This window comes from Canis aureus, chromosome X, assembly GCF_053574225.1.
Source record: "Canis aureus isolate CA01 chromosome X, VMU_Caureus_v.1.0, whole genome shotgun sequence".
Lineage (NCBI taxonomy): Eukaryota > Metazoa > Chordata > Mammalia > Carnivora > Canidae > Canis > Canis aureus.
This window is the reverse complement of record NC_135649.1, coordinates 42,567,463-42,586,920: the sequence shown is the minus strand read 5'-3', so window position 1 is coordinate 42,586,920 and position 19,458 is coordinate 42,567,463. Positions and strand designations below refer to the sequence as shown.

Below are 19,458 nucleotides of genomic sequence, written 5' to 3'. Positions count from 1 at the left end.
TTGTGCTCACTCTCTCTCTCTCTCTGTCAAATAAATAAAATATGACAAAAAAAGAAAGAAAACAAAAGTGGAATAGGACAAGGACAAAGTCAGAACACTGAGCAAAATTTTGTCTGGCAATGAGCAGATAAGACAAAACTATTTTAGGGATTCCTGGGTGGCTCAGTTGGTTAAGTCTCTGACTCTTGATTTTGGCTCATGTCATGATCTCAGAGTTGTGAGATTGAACCCTGTGTCTGGCTGTGTGCTCAGTGGGGAGTCTGTTTGCCCTGCCCTCCCCCCACTCCCCCTGTCTCACCATACAAACAAATAAATAATTGTTAAAGATGAAACTATCTTACTGAAAATACATAGTCATGAAGATTCAAGGTCCCAGTCCTAACCATCTGTCTGGCCTACCACTGTTATGCCACTGTTGATTGAACCTTGACTCTAAGAGCTACTTTCCCTTGAGGTTTTTCCACATTTTCTCTTCTTAAACCACTTTGTTGAGGAATAATTGACATACAAAAAGTTGTCCATCAACAGATCAATGGATAAAGAAAATGTGGTATATTCGTACAATAAAATATAATTCAATCTTAAAAAAGAAAGAAATCCTGCCATTCATGACAACATGGATGAACCTGGAGGGCATTATGCTAAAGGAAATAAGCCAGACACAGGACAAATACTACATGATACTATTTATTTGAGGAATCTTAAAATAATCAATCTCCACATTTTCTTTAACCAGAAATTTCTTTCTTGTTGGCTAGAATTTTGTCTGGAGAAGTAGTTCCCCTTATTCTTTTTTAAGCTTCTCCCTTTATCTGTAACTATCTCCCCTTGTCGTCTAAGATTTGGAATGGTCACAAGCCAGTAATATTTCTGATGGTCTGTTAGCTGAATTCAAACAGTTGTTTGGCTGATTGCCTTCCCCATTACTGTCTATCTTTCCTCTATTTCAGTTTTGTGTTTTGCATTATGAAAGCACTGGCTATACCCTCCATGTGACCAGGCAGCCTGTAATATACTGCCACAAATATGAAACTATTTCCTCTCCTTTTTATTTGCATGCAAATGTTCTCCACCATACATTTACACTCAGGTTCATGGATTTCCATACTGTGGTCTTTCCCTTTTGGACAAGTTGTATAATTCCATTACCATAATTCAGTCATCAACCCCATCTTGCCAAGTCTCAGTGATATCCAGGGAATCCTATATTTTTACCTTTTCAAAATTTAGAAATGGTTTCAAAATTACAGAAAAGTTGTAAGAGTAGCATGAAGAATGCCTGTATACTCTTTACCCAGATTCATCTATTTTTTGATATTGTGTCCTGTTTCCTTTATCATTTGCTAACATTACCTATCTCTATTTCTGAACCATTTGAAAGTAAATTGCATGCATCATGACCTTTTACCACTAAATTCTTCAGTGTAGGTTTTCTAAGAATAAGGAAACTCTTATATAACCACAGTGTGCTTATCAGCTTTAAGAGATCTGCTACAATACTTTTTCTGATCTCACCATTCATATTCCAATTTTGACACCTGGACCCAATACATCCTTTATAGCATAGAAAGAAACCGATATTGTCCTTTAGAGTTGAGGATCCAGTATTGCATTTAATCATCATTTTTCCCTGGCCCCCTTTAATCTGGAACACTTCCTCAGCCTTTCTTTATCTTTAATGACATTGACATCTTTTCTTAAAATGTCCTTTTATTTCTTTATTATACTGTCTCTTATTTTGGGTTCTTCTGACATTTCCTCATGATTTATATTCAGATTATGCATTCATGGCTGGAATACTACATTGGAAACGTTTTGTCCTCCTTAGGACATCACATCTGGAGCCATGTGATGTCCACTTGCCCTTCGTTAATGATGCTCATTTTGTTCAGCTGGTCAAAGGTTTCGCTGGATTTCTTAACCATGTAGTTACTATTTTTCCTTTTGCAACTAATAAGCAATCTGTGTGGTGATACTCTGAGACAATAAACATGTCCTGCTTTCTCATCAAACCCATCAGTTTTTACTCTGATGATTGCAAAAATGATGATTTTCCAAATGAGCATCCCTTCCTACATTTACAAGTTGGCGCTCTGCATTCTACTGTAAGCAAAATACTTGCCCCCTGTTTATTTTTCTACTTATCAGTATGGACTCATGAATTCACTTTCTTCAGTGATTTAGAATTCTTCACTGCCCTTGCTTACTTTGATGCTCAGATTGTCCAGATTTAGCCAGTAAGGGCCATTTATCTCCTGGGTCCTTATATCTTCCCATCATATTCTTGAGTACTTCTTTACTTTCTAGCGTGACAAAAGATTCTAGGCTCATATGGACTTTATCCTGCCCCAGCCTTGAAATCAGCCATTTTTCCAAGGAACCCTGGTTCTTTTTAATGGAAGGATGTTATTAGAGAACAGGATCTGGGTACTAGAAATACACACATATACCTATGTATGTACACGTATGCACACACATAATATACATACACACATACCTAACATGCATGTGCATATGAATACACATACACACATATGTAGAAATCACGAGTTCATACCAATACCTCCAACCAATTCCAGTCCATCTCCAAAAGTTCTTTCTTGCCTTTCCCCATTCCATGTTTGTCTGTTCTTCCTTCCACGGTGAGAACCCTGGCTCCTAACAACATCAACACACGTGTTCATTTGTTTAATCCCATAATATATGCAACAGTTTCGGAAGTGCCTTGCCCATACCACTACAGAAACAAACAATAGTTCAGGATTTGTTTTCAGTTCTCCTCCTGCCCCCATCCCTTTGGTGTGGTTGTTTTTCATTTGAAGTGTGTTTGGGTTCGTTGGTGTCACTTTGCCTTTGGTTTTAGTCTCCACTCTTTCCCACTCATATTGATTTAATTGTGATTTTATGAATTCATAGAATGACAATGTGTTTCCCAAAGGGAACATAATACAAAAAAAAGGTGTATTCAAAGAAGTGTCCTTCTCTCCCATATCTTTCTAATCCCATGCCCCTACCCCTATCCCTTATAGGTCATCAACTTCAAATATATGTATGTTCTATTATTTGCCTTTATTTCTTGTAAAAAAAAATAGCATACCATATATGCTCTTCTGCTATTTGCTTTTTTTCCACTAACCGTATACCCTGGAAATCACTCCATATCATTTAATAGAGATCCTTCTCATTCTTTTTCATAGCTACATAGTACTTCATTGTGAAGTTTTGTTTTGTTTTGTTTTATACTTTTAGAAGTATATCTGGAAGATCATTTATTTCCCTCTGCAGTTTATCATTCATATTGTGAATTGGCACGTGGATAACCAAGCCCTCCAACATTATTCCTGGTCCTTATCCTTATTGCCTTTCATGAGCATAACTGAGCTTCTTCACCAGTTATTCTTTCTAGGACATCTCTGTTTGCCCTCCACTATGCCTCTTTTTCTAGTTTTACTTTAGACTTTTTTAACCTCCCATCAACTTCATTATAAAGCCCTCATGATCAGATCTCTTTCAAGACACTAATGATTATTATTATTCTTTGCTAAAACACTCATGATTATTTTTAATTTTCAACCTCACTAAATCCTTTATGAGGGTTGCATAGAAGTGACTAAATTTACTGCTCATGTTTCATGCCCCCATTCTTTTGCATGCTTTGGTAGAATTGTGGTTAAAAAGCCGGAAACTGATTAAAAAGCAGATAACAGAAGAAAAGAAGCCTCGATAATTCACAAATAGAACAGCAACCCCTCTTTTACTCACAGTTATCCAAATACGTGTTTTTAATTATGCACATTTTTCTCTGTTTAAATCAGTGTTTATGGTCCAAAGAGTTTTGAAAGCAGAAACCTAGATCTCTGGGCTTGAGAGGGAAGAAGGTTCCAGGCAACAATGTGTTCCTGGACCATCCTATTTCAAATGAGTATTAGAACCAGGAAGGGGCAAAAATGGGTAGTATCAAGTGAGGAGATGGTAATTTTGGCTTTGTTTTTCATGCCATCTCTTTGGCTTCCCTATGATACCTTGGAGCCTAGTTAGTTTTGGAAGTAAGGATGAGGATGGGGTGGGAGAGATGAGCCATACATAAGCCCTGGAAGCTTCAATACTTTGCAGGGACAAAGGAATATTGTTATCTACCTCATGAATTGTCATGTAGTGGGTGGAGAAAACACTGGACTAGGGTTAAGGAGACCAGGATTACACTCTCCGCACCATCACCATCTGTCTGTGGCCTTGGGCAAGTCACTTTTTTCTCTCAAACTTAGTTTCCCATTTGTCAAATGAGGGAAATACAGTGTGTGGGTGTCCTGTTGGCTCTGACAGTCCATGTTCCTGTGCTCTGCCCAGGACTGCTCCATCCATACCAGGTTAGAGTCAGCTCTCAGAGGATTGGACCTTTGGTGTAAAGATCCAGAGACTCCATAAAAGTGATGATTCTGTGACTTTTGTAGAGTGGCCTTTCCTATGGTACTGGGCAGAAAACTGAAGCAACCTAACTTTCACGAGTGATGACATTCAATTATCAGAGGCAGGGAGCCTGGCTTAAGCCTAGCTCCGTGGGAGAAAAGAAACAGAAGATATTTACCTCACTCTGTCTCCTGGGACTCCAAAGAAAACAAAATGAAATTCACTTTTTTTTTTTTTTTGGTGGTGGTAGTGGGGGCTTTTAATGAATTGTCAGTGTGCTTCTCATCCTCTATTATCTGCTGGCTAATGTTCTATCTTCCTCCCCTCTTTACAGGCCTGTACAATTCAGTGGATAGCTGGATGATTGTGCCCAACATTAAACAGAACCACTACACAGTGCATGGACTTCAGAGCGGGACCCGCTACATCTTCATTGTTAAAGCCATAAACCAAGCAGGCAGCCGGAACAGTGAACCCACCCGACTAAAAACAAATAGTACGTTATGGTGATTCCAAAAGGAGAGTTCCATTTCCCCTCTGCACCAGGGAGGTCCTGAGCAGGCACCCACAGCAGTTTGTGCTTTGGGCCTGGGATTTGCTGGTGACCTTGGGAAATACATGAGCACAAAGATACACACAAAGTATATGTAGTAGCAGCTGGTGTTTGGGGAGGGTGTTATTACAGGGTTTTTCTCTGTACCCCATCCCATGCTTGGAGCAAACAATTGTGTAAAACAGTACTATTTGTGATAATCTGGTAGGATCCTTCTGCAGAGAAGCCATACCTGTTTGGAATGCTTCTGACTGAAGTTGACTGAAAATCCAACTAACTCAGCTTAATAAATAGTATTTGTGAGTAGCTAAAGCAAATCGTATTTTTTTCTCTTTCTCATATAGCAAGAAGTTTGAAGGTGGGCAGTTCAGAGCCAGTGCAGCAGCTCGTTCTATGCTAATGATGTTGTAGAAGACCCAGGCTCCTTCTCCCATTGCATATTGACTTATTGTCACATGGTCACAATATGGCCATTGCTACCTCCAGAGGTCATATTTCCTTTTAAGATAGGGAAACGAAAAAAGGGTTGGTGCATGTGATGGCTGTCTCCTTCTATTGGGAAAGCAGGCACTTTCCCCGAAGTGTCCCCAAATCTGTCTGACTTCTCTTTCCATTCACTTCCATCTTATTAGCCACCCCTAGCAGCAAGAGAGGCTAGCAACAGGAATATTTTATAGTTTTTCTGGCCTCTATAGTGAAAGTGGACAAAAGAGAAAAAGCAGGGAATGGGTGTTGTGTTCAGTGTCTGCCACAGACCCATTTTGTATAATCCAGCTCTTGCCACACCCAGCAATTGGCTCCTAGTCACTTGTGTCGTCTTAATGGTTCTAAGGAATTCTCTGTCGTGAATGATCCTACACAACAAATGTTCTCTCTGATCATTCATGATGTATCAGACACTCTAATGAAGTCACTTAATCATGTTATTTATATCCCAATTGTAAGAGGGTAGAAGGATGGCCTTTACTGAGTTCTTATTTTTTTGTTCTGTCACCAACCAGCAATAACCTCATCAGTTCCCCTCACACTATCTCACCTTGAATACTCCTTCCACTAAGATCTACTTAACTCCCAAACTACCCACTGAAATAAAGCAGAGTTTAAAACATATTTGAGAACATGAGGTCCTGAGAGCCCTCTTTTAATTTGATAACATATGGGGGGCAGCTGATTATTTTATTGAAAACGATGCCTTCAGTCTCTATTTCCATAATGTAATAAAAATAGCAGCCAGCTCGCACTGGCCCAAGAATATCAAGAATCATATCAAGAATCCCCTGGTAGTGATAGTCCGAGGGGACAAAGATGGCATTCTTAAATACTTGCTCATGCATTTTCTTCTTCTCTACTTTTTTTCAGGCCAACCCTTTAAATTGGATCCGAAAATGACTCACAAGAAGTTGAAGATCTCCAATGATGGGTTGCAGATGGAGAAGGATGAAAGCTCTCTGAAGAAGAGCCATACCCCAGAGAGGTTTAGCAGCACAGGGTGCTATGGGGCAGCAGGGAATATATTCATTGACAGTGGCTGCCACTACTGGGAGGTAGTTATGGGTTCCTGCACCTGGTGAGTAGATCCTGCTTTTATTTTTTTCTCCCTTTTTCCCCTGTTGTTAGGTTCCTGGGAGATACAGTTCCATAGTACAAACATAGTACCAGTAAGTCAAGGTTAAAAGACATGTGATGAAAACCACTCCTAGAAAAATTGGCTGGCTTTTGTAAAATAAAATAAAATAAAATAAAATAAAATAAAATAAAATAAATAAAATCTTGAGAAACACACTGGGCTAGGAGTTGGAAATTACTCCAGCATTCTATTTTTTTTAAGATTTTACTTTTTTATTCATGAGAGACACAGAGAGAGAGAGGCAGAGACACAGGCAGAGGGAGAAGCAGGCTCCCTACAGGGAGCCTGATGTGGGACTCAAACCCAGGACTCTGGAATCAGGACCTGAGCCAAAGGCTGACGCTCAATCACTGAGCCACCCAGGTGCCCCATACTCCAACACTCTAATTGCTGACTTTGTCCGGCTCTCATGCTATGAACGTTATAGGCCTAAAATGTAAACTATTTTGTAAAGGGGGAAGCACGCATTAGAGTTCTTATATATCCCATGTGGTGTCCAGCACAAATCAGATCATTAATAAATGTTCATTTCTCTCTCCTTTCCATGGGCTCACAGGTATGCAATTGGTATTGCCTACAAGTCCGCTCCCAAGAACGAATGGATTGGCAAGAATGCCTCCTCATGGGTCTTCTCTCGATGCAATAGTAACTTTGTAGTGAGACATAACAACAAGGAAATGTTGGTGGATGTGCCCCCACAGTTGAAGCGTCTGGGTGTCCTTCTGGATTATGACAACAACATGCTGTCGTTCTATGACCCAGCTAACTCTCTCCATCTTCATACTTTTGATGTGACCTTCATTCTTCCAGTTTGTCCAACATTCACAATCTGGAACAAATCCCTCATGATCCTGTCTGGCTTGCCTGCCCCAGATTTTATTGATTACCCTGAGCGGCAGGAATGCAACTGCAGGCCTCAAGAATCCCCTTATGTTTCTGGGATGAAAGCTTGCCATTAAGTTTCAAGAGAGCATATAATTCACTGGCTCTCTAGTTCAGCACTTCCTTCCTTCCTAAACCTCAGTTAGTGTCCAATATACAAGATACAAAATAAAGTTCATTTGAAGCATCCAAAATAACTAGATATTACAGATTTAATTTTTGTGCATTAAAGCCTATATTTGAATTAAGGTATTGAGTTTCTCAGAACAAATTGTCTGAGTAGTCTGAGTTCAAGCCATTGGAGGGGAAATCTAGGGAATACCCCTCTTATCACTGGAGAATTAACAATTCCCAGTAATCTGGGAGTATAAATTATTTTGGAAGGAATTAGGATAATTCTAAGTAGATAATGTAGAAAGATGCTCTGAACAAGGGGCTAGCCAGCCAGAAGGGTGTGCATGGGCACATGTCGGCCTTTCTAGTTTGGCTAAGTAGGATTTGAAGTGTGGAAGGATCACACATTATATGTAGTTTTTGATAAAAGCCTACAATCAAGGATTTATTATAGCGAAAAACATGTATGTGTATATATAATATATATATATATAAAATGAATAAATAATATGTTATATATTCATTTTATAATTATATATACATAGTAAATTTTTTGATTTGCTCATTTGAGTAAGAAATATAGTGGAAGGGAAACTAAATTATAGCATCCATTTTTGTCCCCTAAAGGGAACATCAAGATCAGACAATATTTCCTTCCTCCCTCCATTCATTCCTCCCATTCTCTCTCCTGTCACACAGACATTCACGTGCAATAATGACATTGATGGTGGGAAGAGCTCTAAATTGGTTTAAGAGAGTTTGAGGGACAAGATTGCCCAAGAGATGCTATGCTGGGCAGAAAATTGATCCAAGTAGAAGCATTATATGTAGCACGGTTTCACTGAGGCTACCTAATGCAGGAGGTTCATCTGAATTGTTAAAAATTCCATCACAGAATGTCTCAAAGAAATAGTTTTATTACTCTCAAGTACATACAGTTACTAGAATTAGGCTAAAACAAGAGTTGCACAATGGACGTTCTTTAGGAACTTTATTTACTTAATCAGTAAGAATGGAGTGTTTTAGATGCAACAACCATTTGCATATAAATGTACTTGTATTTTCAGATAAAACACTTCTGAAGTGCTTGAGAATGCCTGAGAACCGTCTGTTTTCTTCAACAGGTTAAAGGATTGTTTCCTATGAGACCTTGTTTACACTATTCCTCTGCTTTAGCCAACCCTTCCTGGCAAATGCAAATGTAACTTTCATCCCAATCTTCATCACTATTGTTGAAGGGCATCAAGTTTTATGGTCTCTGCTTTTGTCAGTTTCACTGCAGAGACTGGGGATGTCAGAATCAGAGTTTTCTCCTTCCCAGCAGATAAGTCTGCTTCAAGGAGTCTACGTCTTGGGAGATGCGAAAATACTACTTTTGTACAAAGTGGTAGCTGTAACAAGCCACAGACTAGAGTCTTGAAACAATGCTAAAACGTCTCCTCTCTTCCTTTCAACCACCTTGGTGGATATTCATTCATTCATTCATTCATTCGTTCGTTCGTTCGTTCAACAAACTACTAGATGCCGGGTACCACTCTGCTGCTGATGTATTGATAAAACACAGTCCCTTGCTGTCAAATGCCTTACTATTGTGTAGGAGAGACAAAGTATCTATATAAATCCCCTAAATAACAGCTTTGTATTGTTTATTCACCTAACATGGAAAGCAGGACTGATGCCCATTCAGATGGCAGACTCAAACTTACGTATTCTAGCAGCAAAGTTGGCTTTTTGGTTAAAAAGACCAGATGTAATTTCTGCTAATTAGGAAATGAGCAACTTCAATCAGATCCAGCAGTGCTAGGAAATAGCTTACTGCTGTGGAAAGCTTATACATAGCCTTTGGACTAAAACAATCCTAGTTCTAATGCCATTTACGAGCGGTGTGACCTAGGATATAAGCACTTCACTTCTCTGAGCCTCTGTTTCCTCTTCTGTAAAATAATACCTACCTCACAAGGCTGTTGCAAAGATTTCAAAAGATAGCACATATAAACTGCCTAGCACAACACCTGGCATGTAGCAAAGTGCACAACAAATATTAACCTCCTCCTCGCAGCTCCAGCCCCAATACACTGTTGTGGTGCTTTAAAATGTATGCCTTTCATTTCTGAGTTACTCTGGTCTCTCCTTGGGGGAGATTTTAAACAAAATAAATGATTTCCCCCTTCATAAAATCTCTCAGTGGCTCCCCTAACATTCAGTAGAAGGTCCCATTTACTTAGGGTTGGGCTTTTCAGGTTCCTGTTTGCTTTCCCAGCTTCATCTTTTGCCACTTTGCTCCTTACACTTGTTACTGTAGACATAGAGTACATACTTCATACCAGTTGTTCTCTGGGCCTGGAATAGAGATATTATTAACAGTTTTGATGCCCTGAGTAAACAGGGATTGTTCTTACATTAAGGGAACAGTGTGAAAATGCTACAAAAATGAAGAACATGCCCCCTCCTTCCCAGTCCAATTCTCTTTACTCTATCCTTGGGTCTCTGAAGCTATTCCTGTTTTTTTTTTTTTTTTTTTTTTTTGCACTCTTTTGGTTTTAGTGGCCTGGGACAGTTTCAATTTCCCTACCTTACCTTTGACCCTAGCCTGGACTACCTTTCCCCACCCCCTCCTCTCTCAACCAGATTAACTCCTGACCCTTCCCCAGACTGCCGTATGTTCTCTTCTGAGCTCTCATGGTACCCTGAGCATTCCTCACTCCCCCCACCCCCGGGGGCCGCTTCTAGCAATAATCACATTATATGGCAGTGTTTTTCAAAGCGTGGTGGTCCTCAGACCACCTGTTAGTCACCTCTGGTGTTTGTTAGAACAATTGATCTTAGACCCCACTCCTGATCTACTTAATTGACTATCTTGTCACATAAGTGGAATTTTACATTTTGAACAAGTTCCTAGGTAATTCTGATGCACACAAAAGCTTAATGTATAATAATGATCTTCCCTATTAGACTGTGAATACCTTGAGGGCAAGGACTGTGTCTTTTGTTGTTGCTGTATTTTTAATATTTGGCATGGTGTGTGAAACAGAGTAGTTGCCTGACTAATGTTTATTGAATGAATGTATGAACGAACGAATGAATAAGCAAAGTTTCCCTGTTGTAGTCTGGTATACATTTCGGTGTTTGTTATTTCCTGGGCAGAAAAGCTTGGTTACTTCTCCATTTGGGCTGTATTGATACTACTTTGCAAATGTCCCAGGATTCATACATATAAATGACTACTGTCCGCCTCAAAAGCTCTTTGGAAGTTAACTTGGGGAACTGTCTAGAGTGTGTGGCACCATTCTTTTCAAGAACTTTTGAATCTTTTCAAACCATTCTTTGAAGATGAATTTAAGTTTTGGTTAGAGCAAAAAATCACTCAGAGCTTAGCCTACTGAATAATGTAGGAAATTAAACTGGGTTTGAGGTAACCAATGAAGTTTCTGAGTCAAATAATGAAAAGTGCTTTCCAAGAAACAACATGGGGATAAAGCACTCAGTGGGGGTGTGGTGAGTCCCGGAAAACACACTTCAAGGCTTTTGTAGATCGTGGCAATGCCCAGGACCTTAAGAGAAGTCGGTCATTGACTACCTCTGGCTAAATAAACCCAGTTGGACAAAGGGAATAGGACCTGTATTTAATTAACATCTTCAAGGAAGGTGATGCCTTCAGTTTTCATTGTTGTTGCCCTAGTCAATCTATTCTCCTACAATCCTTTCTGCTAGCAGATTATTCTTTCTATCTGCAATTTATGCTTGTTTCCACTTTTTATATTGTCTTATTAAAGCAAGCACAAAAGTAATCAAAATAAAGTTAAACCTGTTTTGAGAATATGATAGAAATGTTAATGCCACATTGGAGTTGTGACTACTTGTAAGTAAGAATTACTGCATCTGTATTTTTATCATATAATTCCATTATGTAACTTTGGATGCAGTGAAATTCAGATTTCAGCAAAATCACTTATATGTTCTTTTCACCTTAAATACACCAGGTGAATTTTCTAAGCTTCCATGGTTTACATATTTATATATGACTACCTGGATGGAGCAATCCATGGATGGACTTTTTGATAAGCTCAAATATTTGATACCCTTTCCTCAACAGAATGGAGAATGTGAGGCTGACATATAAGAACCACTCCCATGCTTATTTCCATTCCTGAAGTCAGCTGCAGCCTTGGAACCATTGGCTGTATTTGGCTGTGTTTTACAGGTTGTCCAGGTTGACTGCCCTCAGGGCAGGTAAAACTGCCTTTTACTTCAGACATATACTGTGCTGTTGTTGTTGGCTAGAATATTTATTAGACTGCCAGACTATTTTTTATCAAATATTTTATCCCAGGCTTGTTTGTACTGGGAGCTCTGGACCACTAGTATCTCTCCTAGTGACAGAAATCTGAGCATCTGTGGATTACACAGCCTCATCCTTCTAAAATATCCCAGCCATCCAAAATGCTATATTATGAAATAAATAAATATATATGTATTCATGAGTTCTCGATTCTCTCTCACTGGAGTTTAAATTGGGGAAAGATCAAAAGGGAGATGGCCGTGGGTTACCGGCATTGTCTAAATGACTTGGTGGAGATCAGTTATCATATTAAAGGTAGAGACTGGGGCAGAGAAGATCCAGGGGGTCTAGAAATCGGGATCTAATCATGAAGACTGGTTTCAGGAGCAGGTAAAAGTCAGAAAGACTACAGAAATGAAGGTATAAGGCCTAAGGACCTTATACCACGCATATTCAGTTTTAGAGACTGAGGCAGAAGATGGGAATTAAGGAAAAACAAAGAAAACAAAGAAAATCCCACTGCTGGTATTTATTGTTTAAGGTCAGAGTAGGGCCAGAAGTGACTTGAAAACAGATTGTCAGACCAAGGGCCTATAGAAACTATGGCCCTGAGACAGAAAGATGAAAATATAAAAGAGACAAGAATTTGGAATATCATGGGCTTCATGGTCTAACTGGAGAGGTAGCTACCTAGGCAAAGGCCAAATACAGGGCTATTATCCACAGATAAGATTGTGTATGTCTTTTGGGACATGACGTTCAGAAAGTCTGGCTCTAGGGATGCCTGGATGGCTCAGTGGTTGTGCGTCTGCCTTCGGCTCAGGGCATGGTCCTGGGGTCCCAGGATCCAGTCCTGCATCGGGCTCCTTGCAGGGAGCCTGCTTCTCCCTCTGCCTATGTCTCTGCATCTCTCTCTCTCTCTGTCTCTCATAAATAAATAAAGTCTTTAAAAAACTAAGGGAATAATTAGAATCAATAAATTAGCCATCGATAATGTGCTAATGGAGGAGGATAGGGAAAGTTCACACCTCTTCCAGCTTCTTACTCTACCTCTTCCTTCCTTCTCAGAAAACAAGAAAATGTTAATAACCTTCTAGAGACAATGCTTTTGTTGTCCAACCTCACAGTGACAAGGTGGGGAGGGCAAGCTATAGACTTTGCAGGTTTGAAAGGGGCAGCAAGCAATGTTCTGGAAGACTTGTAGGGGACATATTTGGGGCCAAGAGGTGTCTTTCAAATAATGGAATATAGATACTAACTCTACTTCCTGTCGGGTAAGTCTTTTACAACAGAATGCAGAGGATCTGCTACTCCAGCCATAAAATGGAATTTGGGCTGGTTTTCTCTTTCATGTACAGTGGCAGGAAAAAGTCATTGTGATCTACATGTCTTTTTGTCCAACTTAACTCCCTTGGTGATAAGGGAGGGTGTTGTGATATTCCAGAAATGTGAAATTCACAGCAAGCAGCTGTCAGGCACACAAGTCCAAGGCCTGACTGATTCAGCAGGTAAAGGTACAATGAATCATCTTTTGATTCAGTTTATTATTTACACATTGAAAGAAAAAGTAGTCAAAGGTTCCTGCTCCTGGTGGTCCTTGTCCCAAATGCCAAAAAGGATGACACTGAAAAAGGGGCCAGGACACTGCAATGGTAGTTTGGGGCATCCCTTTGCTAAGAAGCCAGTTTTAGATTGCAGCTAAGTGGCTTTATAGTTTGTAGCTCTATTCTGAGAGGGATGAGTCAGGAAGTCTCTTATCTCATCAGATCCCAGGAAGTAGGAGGGGATGAAAAACTCTTGACAGCCTTCCAGGGGAGAGGGGACATAAGGAGGCAGTGGGAGATAAGTAGCAGTGGCCTTGAAGCAGCTCCTTGCAGGCCTCCCATCCTCTAGTGCTCTGGGAGGATCACAGTCATTCTCCCAAGACTCAGATTAGCTATGGTTCAAGCCTTTGCCTGCAGGACCTATGTAGATAGTGTGACACTGCCTGGATGCCATGGAGGAGCTGTTCTTCTACAGCAGGTAGCTGAATGCCCAGGTACCTTCCCTGAGGTGGGGTGTGGAAAGCCAAAGGAGGCAAAGTCAGGGTCTGTTGAAGAATTCTTTCTCTCCCTCTCATCTGATGACCTTCCATCCATGTCCTTTCATTCTGCTCAGTGTCTTTGGAATTGGGATGGCGTGGAGGCAGGGATTAAAAGAATAACAGGACACATAACAAATTCAGACCCTGAAAAATTCAGTACCAAGGCCAGAGAATCCCAAAGCCCAAGTCTTTTGCCATCTCTGACTCTTAGTTTTTCAACTATAAATTGAAATGTATGAATAATTTCTAAGGTCCCTTTTAGCTCTAACAGTATGCATTTCCATAAATGCAAATTTACTGAATGTAGTGGTAGGAGCCTAAGCTGCATATCTACACCAGGAATGTTGGGACATCAGGACAGATCATCAGGGACCCTATGACTAGAATAGAAAGGTGGATAACCTTGCTGTTTCTTTGGGACCTCCATCGGACTCCCTTTTGAGATGAGTATACTCTTTACACACTTCTTTTCACTCAGAGCTTGCATGTCAGTCTCCCCCACTTACATCTGACACCATTACTTTTTAGCTTTCCACTTGAGCCCCCTTCCCTTGATTTATTCACTAACTGTACAAAATACAGATACTGCTCTAGTTAGGTCTCAGTTTCAAATTTCAGGTTAGCTGTCTGACAGTTTTCCATGTATCCCTGTAGGAAATTGCCAATGACGTTCCATTTTCCAAGGACAGAACAGAGCACTTGATCTAGAAAACAACAGGGGTCCTATGTGATACTTTCTTCCCCCACCACAGCCTTTCTTCCTCAAACTTCCACAAATGTACTCCTTACATGGAAGAGAGAGGGTCTTGGCACTTATCATGCAATTAGTCACTTATTCATTCAACAAATAGTTTATTGATAGACTCTTTGTGTCAGGTGCTAGATAGAGTTCAGTATTAACTAAAGCACGTAGTCTCTGCCCTCATGACACTCATAATCTAGAGGGGAGACAGATCACCGTTGAATGAAAACTTTGTAATAATAGGAGCTATCACCGATTGCCTATAGTGTCCCTGACACTATTCTAAGCACTTGAAATTTACTAACTAATTTAATCGTTCCAACAACCCTAGGAGGTAAAGACTATTACTGGCTCCACAGAACATAAAGAGTTAATTCCTGTGCCCTTTGTTCAGACCAGTAAGATTCCTTGGTGCCTGTGAGCAACTAGCCAGGCTCTTGGCCTTAGCTGCCTCTGGTGCGGGGGCGGTGTGTGTGTGTGTAAACGAGGAGTTTTAAGGCCCAGCACTTCAGAAATATTCCCACCCGGTGGCTCCAGGACTTGGAGTTGACCAGGAAGGATTTGCACGACTGTGTAAGACACCCTCAAAACCGCCCCTACCGTGGCTTTCCCAAAAGGAAAGCCTTTTCCTCCCACATCCCAGTGCCCCCCCTTTCCAGGTCGGTCCCTCCCTCCGAGCCGCCTCTTCTCTGAGTCATTTCCCCTTTCCCGCCCCAAAGACCTTGGCTCCCTCTCCGTATCCCTTCCCTCTGGCAGGAAATAGAGGAAGGGCCAACTGGCTTTGGGAACCAGGTGAGCGCTTTTCCCAGCGATGAGAAACGCCCCCTCTCCCCAACATCCCGTTCGGAGGGAGAGGAAATTGAGAGAGTTCCCTCTGCCCAAGTGGCTAGCTGCCCTGTCCTATAAGCGCCCTGGTGGCCAAGCGCGCGAGGTGCCACACCCCGCCCGGTGTCTCCTGGGATGTGAGGAGGAAGTGGCGGCCCAGTCAGACGGGCCTGTGGAGCTGCCGCCAGCTCAGGCGGGGTGAGCTGAGGGCGCTGGTGCGGCAACTCGGCGCCCGGAGAAGCTGGGCAGCAGGGGAAGTCCGGCCCCGACAGCCCCCCAGGAGCCCTGAGCTGGAAGCAGGAGATGCGCGTGCGGAGGGGTGGGCAGAGGGGCCTGGGCGCGAGGAATAAGTGAGTGTGAAGGGGCGTGCGGGACGCGCGCGCGCACGCTGGCGCAGCAACTTTTCGGGCGGCGTGTATATGCAGAGCTGTGCGTGGAGAATGGCAGCGCGTGCGCGGAGCGCGTGCGTGTGGGGTACGTGCGTGTGGGGTGCTTGCGTGTAGGCGTGCGTCAGGGGGAGGGGAAAACGGAAAGGACTGCTGGCTGACGCCGGGGGTGGGACTGACACTGCGTGCGTGCGGGACTGAGGTAAAGATGTCAGAGAAGCTCGGGCTGGCAGAGCCTAAAGTCGTGACTCTTAACTTGCCATTTCTCAGGTGGGGAGGGAGGGAAGACATGACCCCTTTGAAAATCGGGGAAAATTACTGACCATCTCCTTAAAACAACAACACCCCCCCCCAAAAAAAAAAAACTCCACACGGTTTGCATATAAGCATAGAGGGCTCCTGGGCCCGCGGACGGCCATCTGTGGCCACTCATATCATGGCTTCAAGGGGTAGAAACCCCAAATAGGTCCCTTTAGATTGTGTGAGAGGAGGAAGGGGACAGGTGACTGAGCCGTCGCCGGCTCTGCGGGCCCGCCGCGGGCTCCGCGTGACTTCGAGGCTGGGTTTGCTATGCCTCCGGGTCCTGGTGCCCTCAGAGATGGGTGACAAGGCGGGATGACACGCTCTGCCTTCTCCCCTCCCGCCCAGTGAACGACTACGGAAGGGGATCTCGTGGCCATCTAAAGCCAGGACACAGGAGCGGGGGTGGGAGGGGGTGGGGCGGACGACGATCTCACTAGCCTCAGACCTGCTGGTCAGCGCCTTGCTAAGTTGGCGCTTTGGGGGAAAAGAGACTAAAAGGAGACCAGCGGGCTTGAGGTCTGAGCCCATCTTTGTCATTAATTAACCTTGGGACCCTAAGCCATTGTCTTCATCTTCCTGGGTATCACTTTCCTCATCTATAAAACGGGGTAGTCGCTCACGGGGTTGTTGGGAGTGTAACTAACACTACACTAAATTCCCAGCACATGGAAGTATTTAATAAATGGCAGCAAAAGTAGAAATATATATCTTTCCAGAGAAGTTAAACATCTTATTCTGGAAAAATGTATAAACTGGTGATCTATTTTTTGGTCTCTTCTAGGCACACCTAGTTGTGCCATCTTCTTCATACAAAGCCCACCAAGCCTATCCTGTAAAGTCACAGGGCTGAAGTAAGTGGGATTTTATTTTGAATTCTTTGCCACATTCAGGGAGATAATAATTAGTCCACCATCAGCTCTCACCTGGATTGCTGCATTGGTATTCAAGCCTTCACAATTGCCCTCTTTCCTCCCATGGTTCATTTTCCCTGTTGTAGTTAGAGTTACCTTTCCCTCTGTGACAAAATAACCTACTGACTGATTCAGAGTACTGACTGCTGTGGGGTCACATCCCAGCTCCACCCTGCTCCACCACTTTCTGGTTGTGTGACCTTGAACAAATTACTTCCCCTCTTTAAGAATCTTTTCCTTTAAAAGAAGAATCCTTTCCCTAATCCATAAAAGGGGACACTGGTAGTCTCTACCTCATTTAGGATTTGTGAGAAGTTACAAAGTTAATGCATGCAGAGTGGCCCATAGTAAATGCTCAGTAAAATGGTAGATTAAAAATGGTAAGAGCAGTGAGGCTGCTAATGAGAGAGTGGTTACAGTGGTGTACTATGGAGACTAGACTGGCTACAGAGTAAAACCGAGGAGGTAATGACCTGGAGAATGGGAGAAATCAAAGGATGGAGATCTTAATGAGTGGGTATTCTGAGCACCAACAAGTAACAAGAGTGGGAGGTTATAGCCAGAGATTGAGATAGTGGAGTTCAGGAATTCTAAAGTGGAATGGTCCCATGTTTAGCAGATGGTCTGGAACACTAGTGGCTAGAAATGGCAAGTGAAGTGACATGTAATCAGGGATTGTAGAAGTAGAGATCAGGGTACAATGAGGGTAGATCAAGGGACAATTGGGTGAGTGATCCATAGTCATTGAGTTTGCTTATATGATGGCAGGGGTTTTTTAATTATTAATTAATTAATTAATTTTTATTGGGGTTCAATTTGCCAACATATGGCATAACACCCATGGGGAAGAAAATGGAGCTAGTGCCAAAGTCAAAGTCCACTCTGATGAACAAGAAGCAGTCATTTCTTTTGCAGATATTTGCTAAGCTCTTGCTAGATATCAGGATATGACAAGACAGACAAAAATCCTCCTCTCGTGGAGCTTCCTGTCTAGAGAGAGTGATAATTGGAATTAATAATCCCACCCTATAAATAGAAGACTGCAAACTGTGAGAAGAGCTATGAAGGAAAAAGAAGGGTTCCATTAGGGCTTATGGAGGGCTTATGGAAGACCTGACCCTGTGTCAGGGAAGGCTTCCTTGAGGAAATGATGAGAACTGAAGGATCAATTGGGGTAGATGGAGGTGGATGAGGGGTGCCTGAAGTGTCCCAAGTAGAGGGAAAAAGTAGCCTGTGCAGAGACCGGAAGCTAGAACAGTATAAAGGACTTGAAGAACTGATAGGCATCTCCTGTGCCTAGGGCATATAAAGCAAGGGGGAGAGCTGAGCTTGAATGGCAAGTTTTCTTAATTATTTTAGGTTTTATTCTAGGAGCAGCGGGAATACTCCTCTTAAAAGAGTTTTAAGTAGCTGAATGACATAATCAGATTTCTCTGTATTTGTATGTTAATTATTTCCCCCCAGTTTGATTCAGATCTGATTGATATATAACATTGTATAAGTTTAGGGTGTAGAACATAATAATTTGATATATGTATATATATATATATATGGCAAAATTTTTACAATATTTCTTAAGTAAGACATACCTATATGCTCATTATAAAAAATAATCAAATACAAGAGTATGTAAATTGTGAAAGTCCAGTTTGTATTTTTGTGTGTGTACATTAGAATATATGTATGTATATGCACACATATGATACATGTATACTTTTATTGTATTTGTATACAATATAGTTATATATATAAAATAGCAACTGGCTTTTTCTACTTAATGTGTCTGACTCTTTCCATGTATTTATTTTTTTTAAGTTTTTATTTGAGACAGAGAGAACAAGCTGGGGGAGAAGCAGAGGGAGAGGGGAAAGCAGACTTCCCTCTGAGCAGGGAGCCTGATGTGGGGCTCGATCCTAGGACCCTGGAATCATGACTTGAGCCAAAGGCAGCCACTTAACCGACTGAGCCACTCAGGCACCCCTCATGTCTTTATTTTTAAATTATTCAATAATAAATATATATTATTTATATTATATATATTATTCATGGTAAAAGATCAGAACAATATAGAGTCTACGGTATCTTTTCCATGCATTTATATTAAAAATAAGTACTTATATGGAATTTTTTACATAACTGGACTCATTCATATTGTTATGCTGATTTTAAATTTCTTATTTTTGTACTTAATTCACATTTGACATGTGAATATATACATTTTTCTTTCAAAGGAATAGAACGTTAAAGGGAGGGCTAAAACCTCTGTCATAATTGATTTCCTCCCTGCCTCTCCTCTACTCACTGTTTGTTTAGCTTATCTTCTCTTAAACCTTTTTCTATTCATTT

The 19,458-nt window shown here is 41.5% G+C and overlaps 2 protein-coding genes across 13 annotated transcripts in view; both read left to right on the top strand.

Annotated features, from left to right (window-relative positions):
• MID2 (midline 2) overlaps positions 1-12,064 on the top strand; it is a 201,053-nt gene extending 188,989 nt beyond the window's left edge. For all 7 annotated transcript variants that reach the window (XM_077890085.1, XM_077890083.1, XM_077890086.1 and 4 more), the window contains exons 8-10: positions 4,742-4,903; positions 6,320-6,527; positions 7,144-12,064. In XM_077890085.1, the coding sequence (XP_077746211.1) occupies positions 4,742-4,903; positions 6,320-6,527; positions 7,144-7,546 (773 nt within the window). In that variant the 3' untranslated portion in view covers positions 7,547-12,064. The remainder of the gene's footprint in view (positions 1-4,741; positions 4,904-6,319; positions 6,528-7,143) is intronic.
• A 3,331-nt stretch (positions 12,065-15,395) lies between these two features.
• Positions 15,396-19,458, top strand: part of LOC144309032 (NACHT, LRR and PYD domains-containing protein 12-like) — a 41,626-nt gene continuing 37,563 nt past the window's right edge. Inside the window, exon 1 of one of the 6 annotated variants that reach the window (XM_077890076.1) lies at positions 15,396-15,479. Coding sequence is in view for 1 of the 6 variants with exons in the window: in XM_077890074.1 (XP_077746200.1) it covers positions 15,816-15,862 (47 nt within the window). In the remaining 5 variants the exon portion in view is untranslated. Of the gene's footprint in view, positions 15,480-15,552; positions 15,863-16,036; positions 16,101-17,016; positions 17,053-19,458 lie in introns of those variants that run through there. The other 5 variants (XM_077890079.1, XM_077890074.1, XM_077890075.1 and 2 more) reach the window with 5 other exon arrangements.